Source organism: Brachyhypopomus gauderio, chromosome 1, assembly GCF_052324685.1.
Source record: "Brachyhypopomus gauderio isolate BG-103 chromosome 1, BGAUD_0.2, whole genome shotgun sequence".
Classification (NCBI taxonomy): Eukaryota; Metazoa; Chordata; class Actinopteri; order Gymnotiformes; family Hypopomidae; genus Brachyhypopomus; species Brachyhypopomus gauderio.
Genome location: NC_135211.1, coordinates 16,122,102 through 16,136,220, shown reverse-complemented (window position 1 = coordinate 16,136,220; position 14,119 = coordinate 16,122,102). Strand labels below are relative to the sequence as shown.

At 47.4% G+C, this 14,119-nt stretch overlaps 1 protein-coding gene across 1 annotated transcript in view; it reads left to right on the top strand.

The window, feature by feature from the left end:
* Positions 1–13,437, top strand: part of fam189a1 (family with sequence similarity 189 member A1) — a 116,301-nt gene extending 102,864 nt beyond the window's left edge. Inside the window, exons 5-12 of the mRNA XM_076999463.1 lie at positions 364–471; positions 5,243–5,403; positions 6,849–6,984; positions 9,306–9,384; positions 10,487–11,170; positions 11,741–11,809; positions 12,072–12,394; positions 12,705–13,437. Coding sequence (XP_076855578.1) covers positions 364–471; positions 5,243–5,403; positions 6,849–6,984; positions 9,306–9,384; positions 10,487–11,170; positions 11,741–11,809; positions 12,072–12,394; positions 12,705–12,920 — 1,776 coding nt within the window. The 3' untranslated portion in view covers positions 12,921–13,437. The remainder of the gene's footprint in view (positions 1–363; positions 472–5,242; positions 5,404–6,848; positions 6,985–9,305; positions 9,385–10,486; positions 11,171–11,740; positions 11,810–12,071; positions 12,395–12,704) is intronic.
* The last annotated feature ends 682 nt before the right edge of the window (positions 13,438–14,119 follow it).

The following is a 14,119-nucleotide window of genomic DNA, read 5'->3' as shown; positions in this document are numbered from 1 at the left end:
TCAAATCACTACTCATCTTTTCACTCTCCCTACATATATTTATCTAACTTCCCGTCTGTCTATCTCTCTTACTTTATCTGTCTTCATCTACTTATCTGTTTCCCTATCATCCTTACATTCTCTTTCACTCACTCACGCACTCACACTCACTCTCTCTCCTCTCTCTCCTCTCTGTCTCAACTCTTCAGATAATGTTTTTGACATGTGACATCTTCAGTAACTAAACAATAACTGTGCATTGCAATTGTAATTCAGACTGTGGTTGTCCTACAAAAGATCTGTTTTGTTGTTTAACTATACCCCTCCCATCCCCCCCTCTCTCTCTCCTTCTCTCTCTCTCTCTCCCTCTCTCTCTCACTGCAGGAGCTGTTGTTCAGTGTATGTGCTTTGAATGTCATCTCCACCATAGTGTGTGCTCTTGCCACAGCCATGTGCTGCATGCAGATGGTCTCCAATGATATCCTGCAGATGGTAAGTGTGTGTGTGTGTGTGTGTGTGTGTGTGTGGCTGGATGTGTGTGTGTGTGGGTGTGTGTGTATGCGTGTGGCTGGATGTGTGTGTGTGGGTGTGTGTGCAAGTACGCATCAGAATCCTGCGCTTAAGACTGTCCCATTATATCAAAAGATGAAGGCAGGTAAGAGGACTAAACATGTTAACCTTGATTGTGTAGATCATAGTGCCGTTTGAATGGAATGGCCTGCGTTTGTCTGTCTGAGTTTCCACAATACTCTCCCACAGCACAGCACTAAAGGGAGGGTCATGCAGTCTTCCGTTAGACAGGCTTCCATTACATCGTCTTCTCTGTGGAAGGTGCATCTTCCCTTCTGACTTTCCAAGAGACCACCGGCACAGTATTCAGCAGTGATCCAGTGGATCTCCTCAAGGCAGAGTTTCAGAGTTTCAACGTTTCAGTTTCATGTAGGTTTAAGGAGCTGAAGCTGGTGCTTGCTGGACATCATGCCTGAAATAGCAGAGGTTGAGGGTAATGGATGTGCGTGCGCTTACCCATTTAATACCTCCCGGGGCCTTATTTGCGAGCCCTTCTTGTCTGTGAAGAAATAAACTTATGGGAACATAAAGTTTTAATATTGTGTTTGAGGAGGCTTTATGGGTTTAAAGTGTGAGACCCAGCTGGATAACTGTGGTAAGGGATGGTCTAGTGCTCGTCAAATAATGTGTGTGTTTGTGTATTTGTGTGTGGGTGGGTGTGGTTGTGTGGGAGTGTGTGCATGCATATGCGCTCGCGTGTGTGTATGTGTGTGTGTGTGTGTGTGTGTGTGTGTGTGTGTGTGTGTGTGTGTTGTGAGAACATTTTGTTCAATCCCTTGAGGGTTTTTCTTCAGAACAGCTTGCATTTGAAAATGTTAACGATCCACATTTTCTTTTGATTTGGTTCCTAAAGAATTGTGTTAGAAATAGTAGATAGATAAACATTTATTGATATTTATTTATAGATAAGCATTTATTCACTGCAGTGCACAGAAAATCTCAGTAAAGATAGTGGTGGATGTGCAGGCCTTTGTGCATTCATGTGTGAGTGTGTCTGTGTTTACATACAGTATATCCCAGTAGGAACAACATTACAAGGATAGGAACATTTGACATTTTTAACCTTGTGGTCCCCATGGATACAAATGCTATTTTACAAAATTGATATTTTGCAATTATTGGTACTTGTATTTGAAAAAAATATTGATATGTATATGTAGCATTTATTAACTACAGCAATCATTGTCAATGAAAAGTCTTTAAACATATAGTAAAGTCAGTATGTCATTGTATGTATATGCGTGTGTGTGTGTGTGTGTGTGTGTGTGTGTGTGTGTGTGTGTGTGTGTGTGTGTGTGTGTGTGAGAGAGAGAGAGAGTAGAGAGTGTGTGTGTGTTTGTGAATGCATGTGTGTGTGTGTGTGTGTGTGTGTGTGTGTGTGTGTGTGTGTGTGTGTGTGGTAAGCGATTAGCCTGGATGACATTAGCATGGCTGTGGCTACATGACTCACTGGAGTAAGGGGGATTTTCTTCATCTCAGGGTGGCAGTGCAAGAAATCACTAGCACTAGCTGAGACACACTCCCTACACTCTCTACACTCCCCACACTCCCCACACTCTCTACACTCCCCACACTCCCTACACGCTCTATACTCCCCACACTCCCTACACTCTCTACACTCTCCACACTCCCTACACTCTCTACACTCCCCACACTCCCTACACTCTCTACACTCCCCACACTCCCTACACTCCCCACACTCCCCACACTCCCTACACTCTCTACACTCCCCACACTCTCTACACTCCCTACACTCTCTACACTCCCTACACTCCCCACACTCCCTACACTCTCTACACTCCCCACACTCCCTACACTCTCTACACTCCCCACACTCCCTACACTCTCTACACTCCCCACACTCCCTACACTCCCCACACTCCCCACACTCCCTACACTCTCTACACTCCCCACACTCCCTACACTCCCTACACTCTCTACACTCTCCACACTCCCCACACTCCCTACACTCTCTACACTCTCTACACTCTCTACACTCCCTACACTCTCTACACTCTCTACACTCTCTACACTCCCCACACTCCCTACACTCTCTACACTCCCCACACTCCCTACACTCTCTACACTCTCTACACTCTCTACACTCCCCACACTCCCTACATTCTCTACACTCCCCACACTCCCTACACTCTCTACACTCCCCACACTCCCTACACTCTCTATACTCCCCACACTCCCTACACTCCCCACACTCCCTACACTCTCTACACTCCCCACACTCCCTACACTCTCCACACTCCCCACACTCCCTACACTCCCCACACTCTCTACACTCTCTACACTCCCTACACTCTCTACACTCCCAACACTCCCTACACTCTCTATACTCCCCACACTCCCTACACTCTCTACACTCCCTACACTCTCTATACTCCCCACACTCCCTACACTCTCTACACTCCCCACACTCCCTACACTCTCTATACTCTCCACACTCCCTACACTCTCTATACTCTCCACACTCCCTACACTCTCTATACTCCCCACACTCCCTACACTCTCTACACTCCCCACACTCCCTACACTCTCTACACTCCCCACACTCCCTACACTCTCTATACTCTCCACACTCCCTACACTCTCTATACTCTCCACACTCCCTACACTCTCTACACTCCCCACACTCCCTACACTCTCTACACTCCCCACACTCCCTACACTCTCTACACTCCCCACACTCCCTACACTCTCTATACTCTCCACACTCCCTACACTCTCTACACTCCCCACACTCCCTACACTCTCTACACTCCCTACACTCCCCACACTCCCCACACTCCCTACACTCTCTACACTCCCCACACTCTCTACACTCCCTACACTCTCTACACTCCCTACACTCCCCACACTCCCTACACTCTCTACACTCCCCACACTCCCTACACTCTCTACACTCCCCACACTCCCTACACTCTCTACACTCCCCACACTCCCTACACTCCCCACACTCCCCACACTCCCTACACTCTCTACACTCCCCACACTCCCTACACTCCCTACACTCTCTACACTCTCCACACTCCCCACACTCCCTACACTCTCTACACTCTCTACACTCTCTACACTCCCTACACTCTCTACACTCTCTACACTCTCTACACTCCCCACACTCCCTACACTCTCTACACTCCCCACACTCTCTACACTCTCTACACTCCCCACACTCCCTACACTCTCTACACTCCCCACACTCCCTACACTCTCTACACTCTCTATATACTCTCCACACTCCCTACACTCTCTACACTCTCTATACTCCCCACACTCCCTACACTCTCTATACTGCCTACACTCTCTACACTCCCTACACTCTCTATACTCCCCACACTCCCTACACTCTCTATACTCCCCACACTCTCTACACTCCCTATGCTCTCTACACTCCCTACATTCTCTATACTCCCCACACTCCCTACACTCTCTACACTCCCTGCACTCCCTTCACTCTCTACACTCTCTACACTCCCTACACTTTCTACACTCTCTATACTCCCTACACTCCCTGCACTGCTTACACTCACTTCCTAAGCTCTCTCTCTACACTCCCGATTCTCCCAGCATTCACTCCCTACCCTCATTTCCTGCACTCCATACAGTCACACCCTATACATTCTCTACACTCCCTAAACTCACTCCCTACACTCACTCCCTGCACTCCCTCCCTACACACCCTGCATTCCCTATACACTCCTAGCACTCCCTGCACTCACTCCCTATGTTCCCTATACTCCCAACACTCCCTACACTCTCTGCACAGGAACAATGCAGCTTATCTCCTGAAGCCCCCAGACACAACACTCCTGTTTGCACCTGGCCATCAGACAATCAGACATCTCCTAAATTTATTTTTAAGCATCTACAATTTCTTATTATAACAAAATGAGTATTTACCCATTCGGAATCAACTGCCTGGTTACTGACAACCCATTAAAGGTACAATTGCTTTGACAGAAATTAATATCAGCTCACCCCCTGTGTCTCTCAGAGGTCAGCTGTCAGCTTGCAAACTCACAGGACGAATCACTCTCTCACTCTCTCACCCTCTCACTATCACTCTCTTGCACTCTCTCTTTTACAACATCTCATTATCAGGGGAGAGGAACTCAAACCTCCAATCTGCCTTTAAAACATTGAGTGGGACAGATTTAATGTTTGTAAGAGTATGTGAATACGTGTGCGTGTGTGTGCATCATGACAACCAATCCAATGTGTGTAACTGTAACTGTTTTTGTACTGTAAGTACAAAAAGTGTAACTGTCTAGTTTAACAAAGTGAAATATTAGTTAAAAGAGCCACGTTAATAGTGTCAGCCCTTTATGATGTACTAATGTGAAGGCTCAATGTAGAAAAGGTGATGGATTATGTGTGTATGTATTTAGATTTGTTTTGGGAACAGAAAAAATTGTGCTTGACAGTTCAATATGAGAACTCACATTCTAAGAGGAAGAATTTGATACCATTGTGTGGTTATGGGAAATTCTTACGGATTAATGAAGCAGTTTGTGCTCATTAAGGTGTGACATTTTTCTTCATTTCCACTTCCATGAGGAGTGTGTTTGCGTCTGCTTTGTGTGGTTTGGGTTCCAGTTTGTGTTATCACTACATTATCTCCATGTTTAATCACTTCTGTGAGGAGCATGTTTGAGTCTTCTCTGTGTGGGTTGGGTTCCAGTTCATGCCACACCGAGCGAGAGCCTTGAGTGGCGACTGTATGAGCCCTCACGGAACCATCCTGCACCAGACGCTGGACTTCGACGAGTTCATCCCCCCGATCCCACCTCCCCCCTACTACCCCCCAGAATACACCTGCACCCCTGTGCTGGAGGGACAGAGGTAGAGCACACATGCACACACACACACACGTGTGCTCATATATGCCCACACACACACACTCACCGACACACATGCACAATCATTATTCACTTTATTAGCCTGTCAAAGCATGCGATATACAACTTTTAGAATGTGGGAAAGCACATGTCCGTAGAGAGGTAGATGATTCAGGAATGACCGGGGAAAGTGCCGTGGAGTGTAGATCCTCCATGGAGTCGGCTAGCGTGAGACCCTCACCGTGTGTCTGCTGGTGAAACACTGCCGACGAGGAACTCCTGCACCAGGCAGCGTTTGCATGGCAACAAAGCCGTAGCGCCCAGTGCACACAGGAGTGCAGGAGGCTACAAATCACCTACACTGCATGACATCATAACCCATAACCCTCGCTGCAGGAGACTGAGAGAGACAAGAGGGACACTGTTCATGTGCTGGAGGAGAGTGGGGGCGAGGGGAGGAGAGGAGAGAGGAGAGAGGGGAGGAGAGGGGAGGGGAGGAGAGGAGAGAGGGGAGGAGAGGAGAGAGGAGAGAGGGGAGGAGAGGGGAGGGGAGGAGAGGAGAGGAGAGAGGGGAGTAGAGGGGAGGGGAGGAGAGGGGAGAGGGGAGTAGAGGGGAGGGGAGGAGACTGGAGTGGAGGAGAGGGGAGGAGAGGAGAGAGGGGAGTAGAGGGGAGGGGAGGAGAGGGGAGAGGGGAGTAGAGGGGAGGGGAGGAGACTGGAGTGGAGGAGAGGGGAGGAGAGGAGAGGGGAGTGGAGGAGAGGAGAGGGGAGCGAACGTAACACTCGTGATGGAGTGTTTTTTCAATAGCCTTGAAATAAATGCTCCGGTTTAAAATTAATTCTCCTGTCATAATTAAAAAATATTTTTAACAATTTATTCTGGGTCCGGATGGGATGGCGTTTGGGTCTGTATCCGGACGAGGTCCGTTGGTTGCGGACCACGGAAATAGAAATTTGCAGAGTTAATCAGGAATGAGATTGGGTCCGGACAGGTCTGCGTTCGGGTCCGGATCCGGACCGCGGTCCGCCTGTTAGTGACCTCTGCTCTATATGTGTTAAGTTCTAGTAGTGTTTTGTATATTCTAGTTATATATGCTATATGTATGACTCATGTGGATTCAATTGGAAGACCTACTGAGCTGAATGTGTTTGCTCTGGTTATAGAACAGTCAGTATTCATGAACTATTCTCCTGGCTAATAGAATGAGAATCACTTTATTTTGCCAAGTATGTTACACATGCAAAGAATGTGACTTGGTGAGTGTACCCACATCAGACAAGTCAACAAACTATTTACAAATATAAATTAAGACAAACATTGGTGAGCTTACTTACATAACAATATAAGCCAGTAGTTCCTGGTCCCAGTACTGATGACCCCCCCTGATTTGCATGTTATTGTTGTTTCTGATATTATGGTTAACATATCCACTTTTTGCCCTCTGTCAGAGGCCTGCATCTGGACTTTCCTCACTCCCCCTTCAGTGCCATATATGGCGTGCCCATCAACAGCCCGGGAACCATGTACCCATCTGAGCTTCCACCCCCATACGAGTCAGTGGTGGGTCAGACCCCAGCCAGCCAGGTAAAAAGTGCCTTCATTCATTCGTTCGGTCCATTCCACGTCCAGATCTTATTTCCCTCTAATTTCCCTCTCACCTGTATAACCTGGACTCTGCACCAGCCAATGGGGATCAGGGTTCCTCTTAGATGATGAAATCTAACCTGAGGGTTGCCAAGCTTTACTGGTCATGTTACCCCACTCACTGGGCCCCATGACCGGTTCACCTGCTCATCTCCACTAGCTCCAAATACCCCAAACAGCCAAGCAAGGATTGCAGGAAACGGATTTGACTGGCTGAGGTGCGTGAGGATAAATATGTGGACAGGACAGAAATGGGAACAGGACCAAAATGGAACAGGACAAAAATGGAACAGGACTGACTGCAGGTCTCGAAAGACTGGATCAACCTGTACGCTCCCCTCAGACGAAGCTAGGAGTTGTGGTTGTCTGTAATCTTCCCTCAGCTACAGCTCAGAGATGTGATTGGTCATTCGTTTAAGCAAAGGGAAAAAAAAAAAACAGAAGAGGCATTGCATACTGTTCGTGTCACTGTCTCGAACCCCCCCCCCAAACCAGACAAAACAACAGGAAGTTAATACACAAGGCGGTTCGTCTTTGGAGACTTACAGTTGGGAGATGATTTTGGTCCTGGTTCAGTCGGGTGTGAAGGAGATTCAATTATCGCTGTATGTGTGTACGTGTATGTGAGGCGCAGAGAGGGAGAGGCCGCGGTGTGTAATAAATGACTCCCATTAAAGACACAAGGAGATTTCCCTCTCCAGTTGACCCCATTCAGAGCTGACCTCTGCAGGCCTGATCTTAGAGAGCGCCAAGTTCACGCCACCTGGAATGGCACATAAAAAGTATGATGACGCTTTCATTTCGGCGAGGTCTGTGGACACGGAGCCCTAAATTGGCGATCCATCACTGCTGGTGCAGGTAATTGTTCACACAGGCAGCTCTCCCTCTGTCAGTAATATGCTTTTACGAGGCAGGTACGGTGTGCGTATGCTGTTCTCCAAGATTGTTACTCCTTTTCAATTACTCCCATTTGTCTGTGTGAGGCTTTACTGTACGAGAGCTCTTGTTGAGCACTTGATGTTGGTGGTGGGGGTTTTGGGTAGTGGGGTGGGGGTGGGGTTGTGTGAGGATGAGGGTTGGAAGGGATTAATCCAAGTGGCTTTTGTAATGGGCTATAATTTTCACTCGAATGGCACCGCTGATACTCAACGAGAAGAAATTCCGTTCCACTGAAGAACAGGAGAACAAAGCGGTGAGTTTTTGAGCAGAGATCCGACGGTCCGCATCTTCACAGTGAAGACCCTGGGATTTCCTCCGAGCTCTCTCAGTAAAACCAGCCCCAGGAACGCTGGGTGACATGAGAAGAATGACAAAACCCAGCCGCCCGCCGCCGGTCACTGAGCCGGGGGTGACACGCTCGTTTGAAGGTTTCGTTTAGGCTACCAAGAGGAATTTAAGAAGGAATGCTTGGAGAGGTTCTGGTTTGTTTCAGACTTGAGGACAGACCAGCAAAATGGAAAATGAGTAAATTGCTTTCCTACCTGTTCCTGTTCTACCTGTAGTCACTGAGAGAATCCAGACACGGGTATTGATTTGCAGACTGATGCGAAGGTGGTTTAATTAAAGCAGGCATTCTGGATGATTTCTCAGAGCTTCTTATCCATTAAAAAGGTTTTTGGACTAATTGTCATTGGCTGCAGGATGAAGCATCATTGCCAAATGACTACATTTGCCACACTCCATTGAACCAGCCTTTCAGTGTAAATTGTATTGTCATCGAGAACTTTTCAGGTCTCCATGTACATTGCTATAATCCTTAATTCACATTCCTTAGAGGGTCTTCAAACAACCTAAACTATTTCAAATGCAAGTTAATAAACTCAAAAACACACTGAATGTTCATCAATACAGCGTGTATGTGTTTGGAGCACAACATTGCCCCCTGCTGGAATGTCACTGCCAATGCCGCACCGAGTCCCTGCCGGGTTGCCAGATGTCAGGGTCCCTCAGACACTTCAGCGTCAGATGTTCTCCTTTAGTGTTCTCCTCCTCCTGCGGCTGTTCCTAATCCCCTTTAACCGCATGAGAGAAACACCTTTTTTCCATTTACATATTTTCCAGGGGTCCACAATAAAAAAAACACCTGCGAGAAGAACTGAGAAAATCAGCTTTGTTTACAGTTCCTGCTATTTAGCCAGGTTTATGATGACAGCTTGGCACACACTGCGAGTACACGGATGCACTTTATCGCATTACTGAGGCTGGTAGAAATGTCTAGAAGCTTCATGTGTGAAGATTTTTGCTTTTCCACTTTGCTGCAGGTCACCACCAGTTTGGATCAGCAGGCGACAGAGTCCAGCATGTGTGAGAGGATCACAGCACCAGACGTCAGTAATCAGGGTGAGCGTCACAGAGGAACCATGGGACCACTTACAGCACTGCCCACAGACAGTTTATAGAGCATTTATGTGCATTCAAGCTTTACTGTGCATTTCATAGAGGTTCAAATGACGTGGCAGAGTATAAATTAGAACTGCAGTCCTGAATTACCAACACAGCACTGTTTCTGTGAACTGGTCTAGATCTCAGTTTACTAGCAGCAGTAACAGATCATCTTGTTGTTACATGTGTTGGCCTAATCCATGATTTAACCTTTACTGGGTAGCAAATAAAAAATAATGAATGTTATTAGTACCCATGCAGACCTGCTGTACTGTAGTGCCACTGTACAGCAGGTATTCTAGCAGTGTTATTGGCCTCAGTAATGTATCTTAAATTAGTCTCTTATTTCAGCTGTCTCAGCAGCACCCCAACACCCCCGTGTGTGAGGCAGCCTAGCAAACAAGTGCATTACATTCATCTTTGAAATGGAGTCTCCGCTTATTTATTAGCCATTATACAGGTTATGATATCTTCTGTATGTGGTTTGAAGATGTATGTAGCTACAGCAAACCAGACAAGTGGACTTCTGCGCATTGTGGGATATTCCATCATTAGCAATTTGATTTTAGTTTGCTTTAAACTTTCAAGTCCAAGACCGCCACTGGCACCACCATCGACAGAGCAGATTATAGCTGATGTTTCTGTTATGCTAAGAGCAGTAACTGTAGGTGAAGGTTGGGAGATGGTTCTGAATGAGAAAAATGTGGGAAAATATCTTAGTCCAATCTGGAAACAGAGCACAAACCTGTCAGCTTTAGACTTTGTATTTAGATCATGCAAAGAACATTTTTCATTTACATGATGAAATATTAAAATATGTAATATGTCATTTGTCATGGTAATGTCATTACCTTCCACACAAATATGTCTTCCACACAAATTACATTTAAAGAATTTGGCAGACAATCTTCTCCAGATCCACTTACAAATTTATCAGTATGTCTGTAGCTTTGCTCTCTGGTGTTGAAACCCACAACACTGGTACTGCTCGCACCTTGCTCCACACTACAGACTACAAAGCTACAGACACCCAGAATTCTGTGTTGTGTCATGGTCACAGCATCGGTGGATAGTGCGTCCCTGATGGTGTCAGAGCTGGACGACCTCCCTGACCAGAGCTGCTCCTCGGGGGACCTGTGCTCACTGGAGGTGCTGGGCTCCGACTTCTCTCCGTACGCGACGCTGCGCAGACCCCCGGCCGGTGGCAGCTGTGGCAGTCTGGAGGATGGAGGCTGCTCCCTGCTCCACCCTCCTGCACAACCCCACGGGCACCACCCCCGCAGCGAGGGTTCTGTCACACAGGACACCGTCGCACGCCCGCCCGACTGGTCCTCGGAGAGCGCCGCCACACCCGGGAGAGGCGAGAGCTCTGCGGTCAGCCCGCCCTCCGCGTGGTCGAGAGAACAGGCCAATGAGAAGCTAACTCTCCCCATAGCCCCGCCCACAGAACCCTGGCCGTGCGCCTCCCCTGGAGCCGCACCCCCCGCGGCCATGGCTGGCTCCACCCCCAGTCCCCCGTCCTGTTCCTTGCCGTCCCCTCCCGGACGGGCCCGAAGTGCACGGCTCTGCTTCAGCGTCTGGTCCCCGTCAGCCTCTTCATCATCCTCCTCCTCATCTACCTCAGCCCACAGCAGCTCCGTGACGTGCGAGCGACCGCGCACGCTCAGAGCCGCCCGCTACCGCACGCTGGCACGGATCGTCCGCTCCACCAGCGACCCCATCTCCTGCAACTCCGTAGCCAGAAGTACGTGAGCGTCTCCGCACTCTGGAGTTCTCCCTGCACCCTTCAGATTACACCAGGGCCTCTCGGTTCCCAGCCCAGGGACCCATGAGTACATTCTGAAGTCTTTAAATAGCTAAGAGGGAACATAGTAAAACTACAGATCTCCAGAAGATTGCAGGGGATCCTGTAACTACAGTTTTACTGTATTGCAGTACAACAAGGTTTCCAGAGAAACAGGACTGTGCAGACAGAGGTCCTTCATCAGCTTTGCAAAGTGCTTATCTTGCATTTTACTTGCACAGCTGATGAAGGACCACTATCTGAATGCAGCAGTGTAGCAATTATATATATATATATATATATATATATATATATATATATATATATATATATATATATATATATACATATATATATATATATATATATATATATAGAGAGAGAGAGAGAGAGAGAGAGAGAGAGAGAGAGAGAGAGAGAGAGAGAGTGTGTCCACTAAAGCCAGAGGGCTCAGCTTCAGTTCTAGTTCTCCACAAATGCGGTGTTTGTGTGTGTGTGTGTGTGTGTGTGTGTGTGTGTGTGTGTGTGCAGGTGAGACCTGTGGCTGTCCTGCTGGTACCCAAACACAGGAGGAGTCCCCACAGACCCCTTCAGATCATGGTACTGGCTTCATCCTTTCACCCAGCACAGCGGTGGACATGTGGGGAGGGGTGTTTCTGCACTAGGAGCATGAATTTGACCATGCAGGAGGACAGTACCTAGTTACTTGTACTTTACCTTGATGTCTTGTAGTTGTTACTCAGGTTCCTCAGGTGAGATGGAGGTGCTGTTGTGCAGATGTTTGCATCTCTCATTCAGAGAGTGTGTATCAGGCTAAAGTTATATCTTAATTACTGCATTTCTGTTTTTGGTTCCCCCTCAGCCTCTGTAGAGCTTTGCAGCAGCACGGCGTCCCGGTTTACCAAGCACAGCAGCCGTGGAGCCAAGAAACAGAAGGAGGGTGGGAAGGTGGACCTGCGCTTTAAGGCCCGCCCCCTGCGCCCCGCCTCCTCTGAGCGCCCCCGCTCACTGGCAGACCTCAAGACCTACAAAGACACGAAGATCCTGGTGGCCAGATTCCTGGACCACTCCAGCTGTGCCCTCCCCCCCGAGGTGCAGCAGGTAGTCAACAGCATCAAGTGCGTCATCAAGTCTGATGAGAGGCACATGGAGGAGGCCATTTTTAGTGCCACTATTCTGGATCAGGTGAGACAAATGTCCCAGTGAAGTGGCCTTAATGAAGGTCAAGGTTAAGACTTACATGTAAAATACAGGAGTTCTACTATTGTAGAGTTTTACTGGTAGAGTTTTATAGAGGTGTCCAGGCTTTACAGCCAGTCCACGTTTTTATTCTGTATAAGGTTAATGACACATCTTATCAAAACATTACCATGCATTAAAAATGGTAATTAGCTTGACTAGACATTGCAGTAGAGTGGAACAAAATTGTGGACCGGCTAGCAGGCTGGATTGAGCACCACTGGCTTACAGGCTGCTTTTAAAACTCTCTGCGTAGGTGATGTCTCAGACCAGGCAAGTGGCGAACAGCACCAGAAAGAACGCTCACGATGATCTACACCTGCGCAGTTGTGGAGCGCTTAGCTCACCTTCCGCTTCCCCCTGCCGCCCACCGCGGGCCCCGGGCCGCACCGAGTCGCCCGGAAGCCCGTGTCTCCGCCGTCCTCGCCGGCCCCAGAGCCTTGTCAGCGTGTGCAGAGAGACGATACTCTGACCCAAAGCGCACACTCGGCCCGGGACCAGGAGCCTGTGAGGCCCTGTTTCCCAAGCACTGTGCCAAGGCTGGGTCCTAGCTTTCATCAGCAGAAACAGTAGCACTCGGTCCAGTCATCCCAGGAGGATCTCTCAGCTCACGCTCAAAAATGGGCAGAAAAAAAAACAACAACAACAAAACAAAAACATCAAAGAATGTTCACCTCTACGGGTGTGTTTTTTAGTTTTGATGTCAAAGGGGCAAGATATCTGCAAGTTTGGAGTTTGGAGTTCTGTGCAAGGGGAAAGGAAAAAATAAACTCTAGGTGCAGGAAAAACAGATGACTCTGAGAAACTGTGTCTTGTTTAGGCTCCCCACTCCTGCAGACATTGTGAGAAGTTTAGGACAGACCTTTGTCACTCATTGTGTGCCACTACAGGATGAAGAACTTCACAACGCTGGATTATTTATCTTACCTCAGTGTGATATGATTCTTTTCAGTGTTACAAATAAAAAAATATCAGTTTGTAATTCTGTATGTCCAAATGCTGTTGCCCTGAATCTGAGGCTAATTTTCTTATAAACATAATGTGTAACAAAACTTTTGATGTCTTGTGTAGAACAGCTGATTATAGTTTCCCATTGTGTGTTAGGTCAATTATTTGTGATATTTCAATCACTCAGTTTACTAAGTCACAACTAAGTCTATCAAAAATGCAATTTTTCAACTGAACAGGCAGGATCCAATCTGCAGTATATCATGCACACGTCATCCATCTGTTACAACAATAAGAAACAAGATTGTTAGTTTATGATGTGTAAATTACCCCTTTGTCCACCAGATGGCAGCAGATAGTTTTAACTACCTGCCGTAGCTCAGCTACGTTGTTGATGCGTCAGGAAGCGTTTCACCTCCTAACATCAAACAAGAAACCAGGGAAACGCAAAACATTTGCATTAAGCTTTGAGATTCTATAAGAAAAAAGACGTTGTTGCCTATAGTTAAAGTTATTAGTTTTTTTTACTTAATATATTTCAGAAACAATAGAGCATGTGTAATGGTCATAGCATGACCATCGGCTTTATATCTTATTCACACGCCTGTCCGTATTACAGTATTTATAAGCAGTATGTACAGAGTCTAGGATCCGGACAGATGAGAAACTATATATCTCTCTGTCCGGGGTGTCAACTGCATTTCCAATTAATGCCGTTGACAC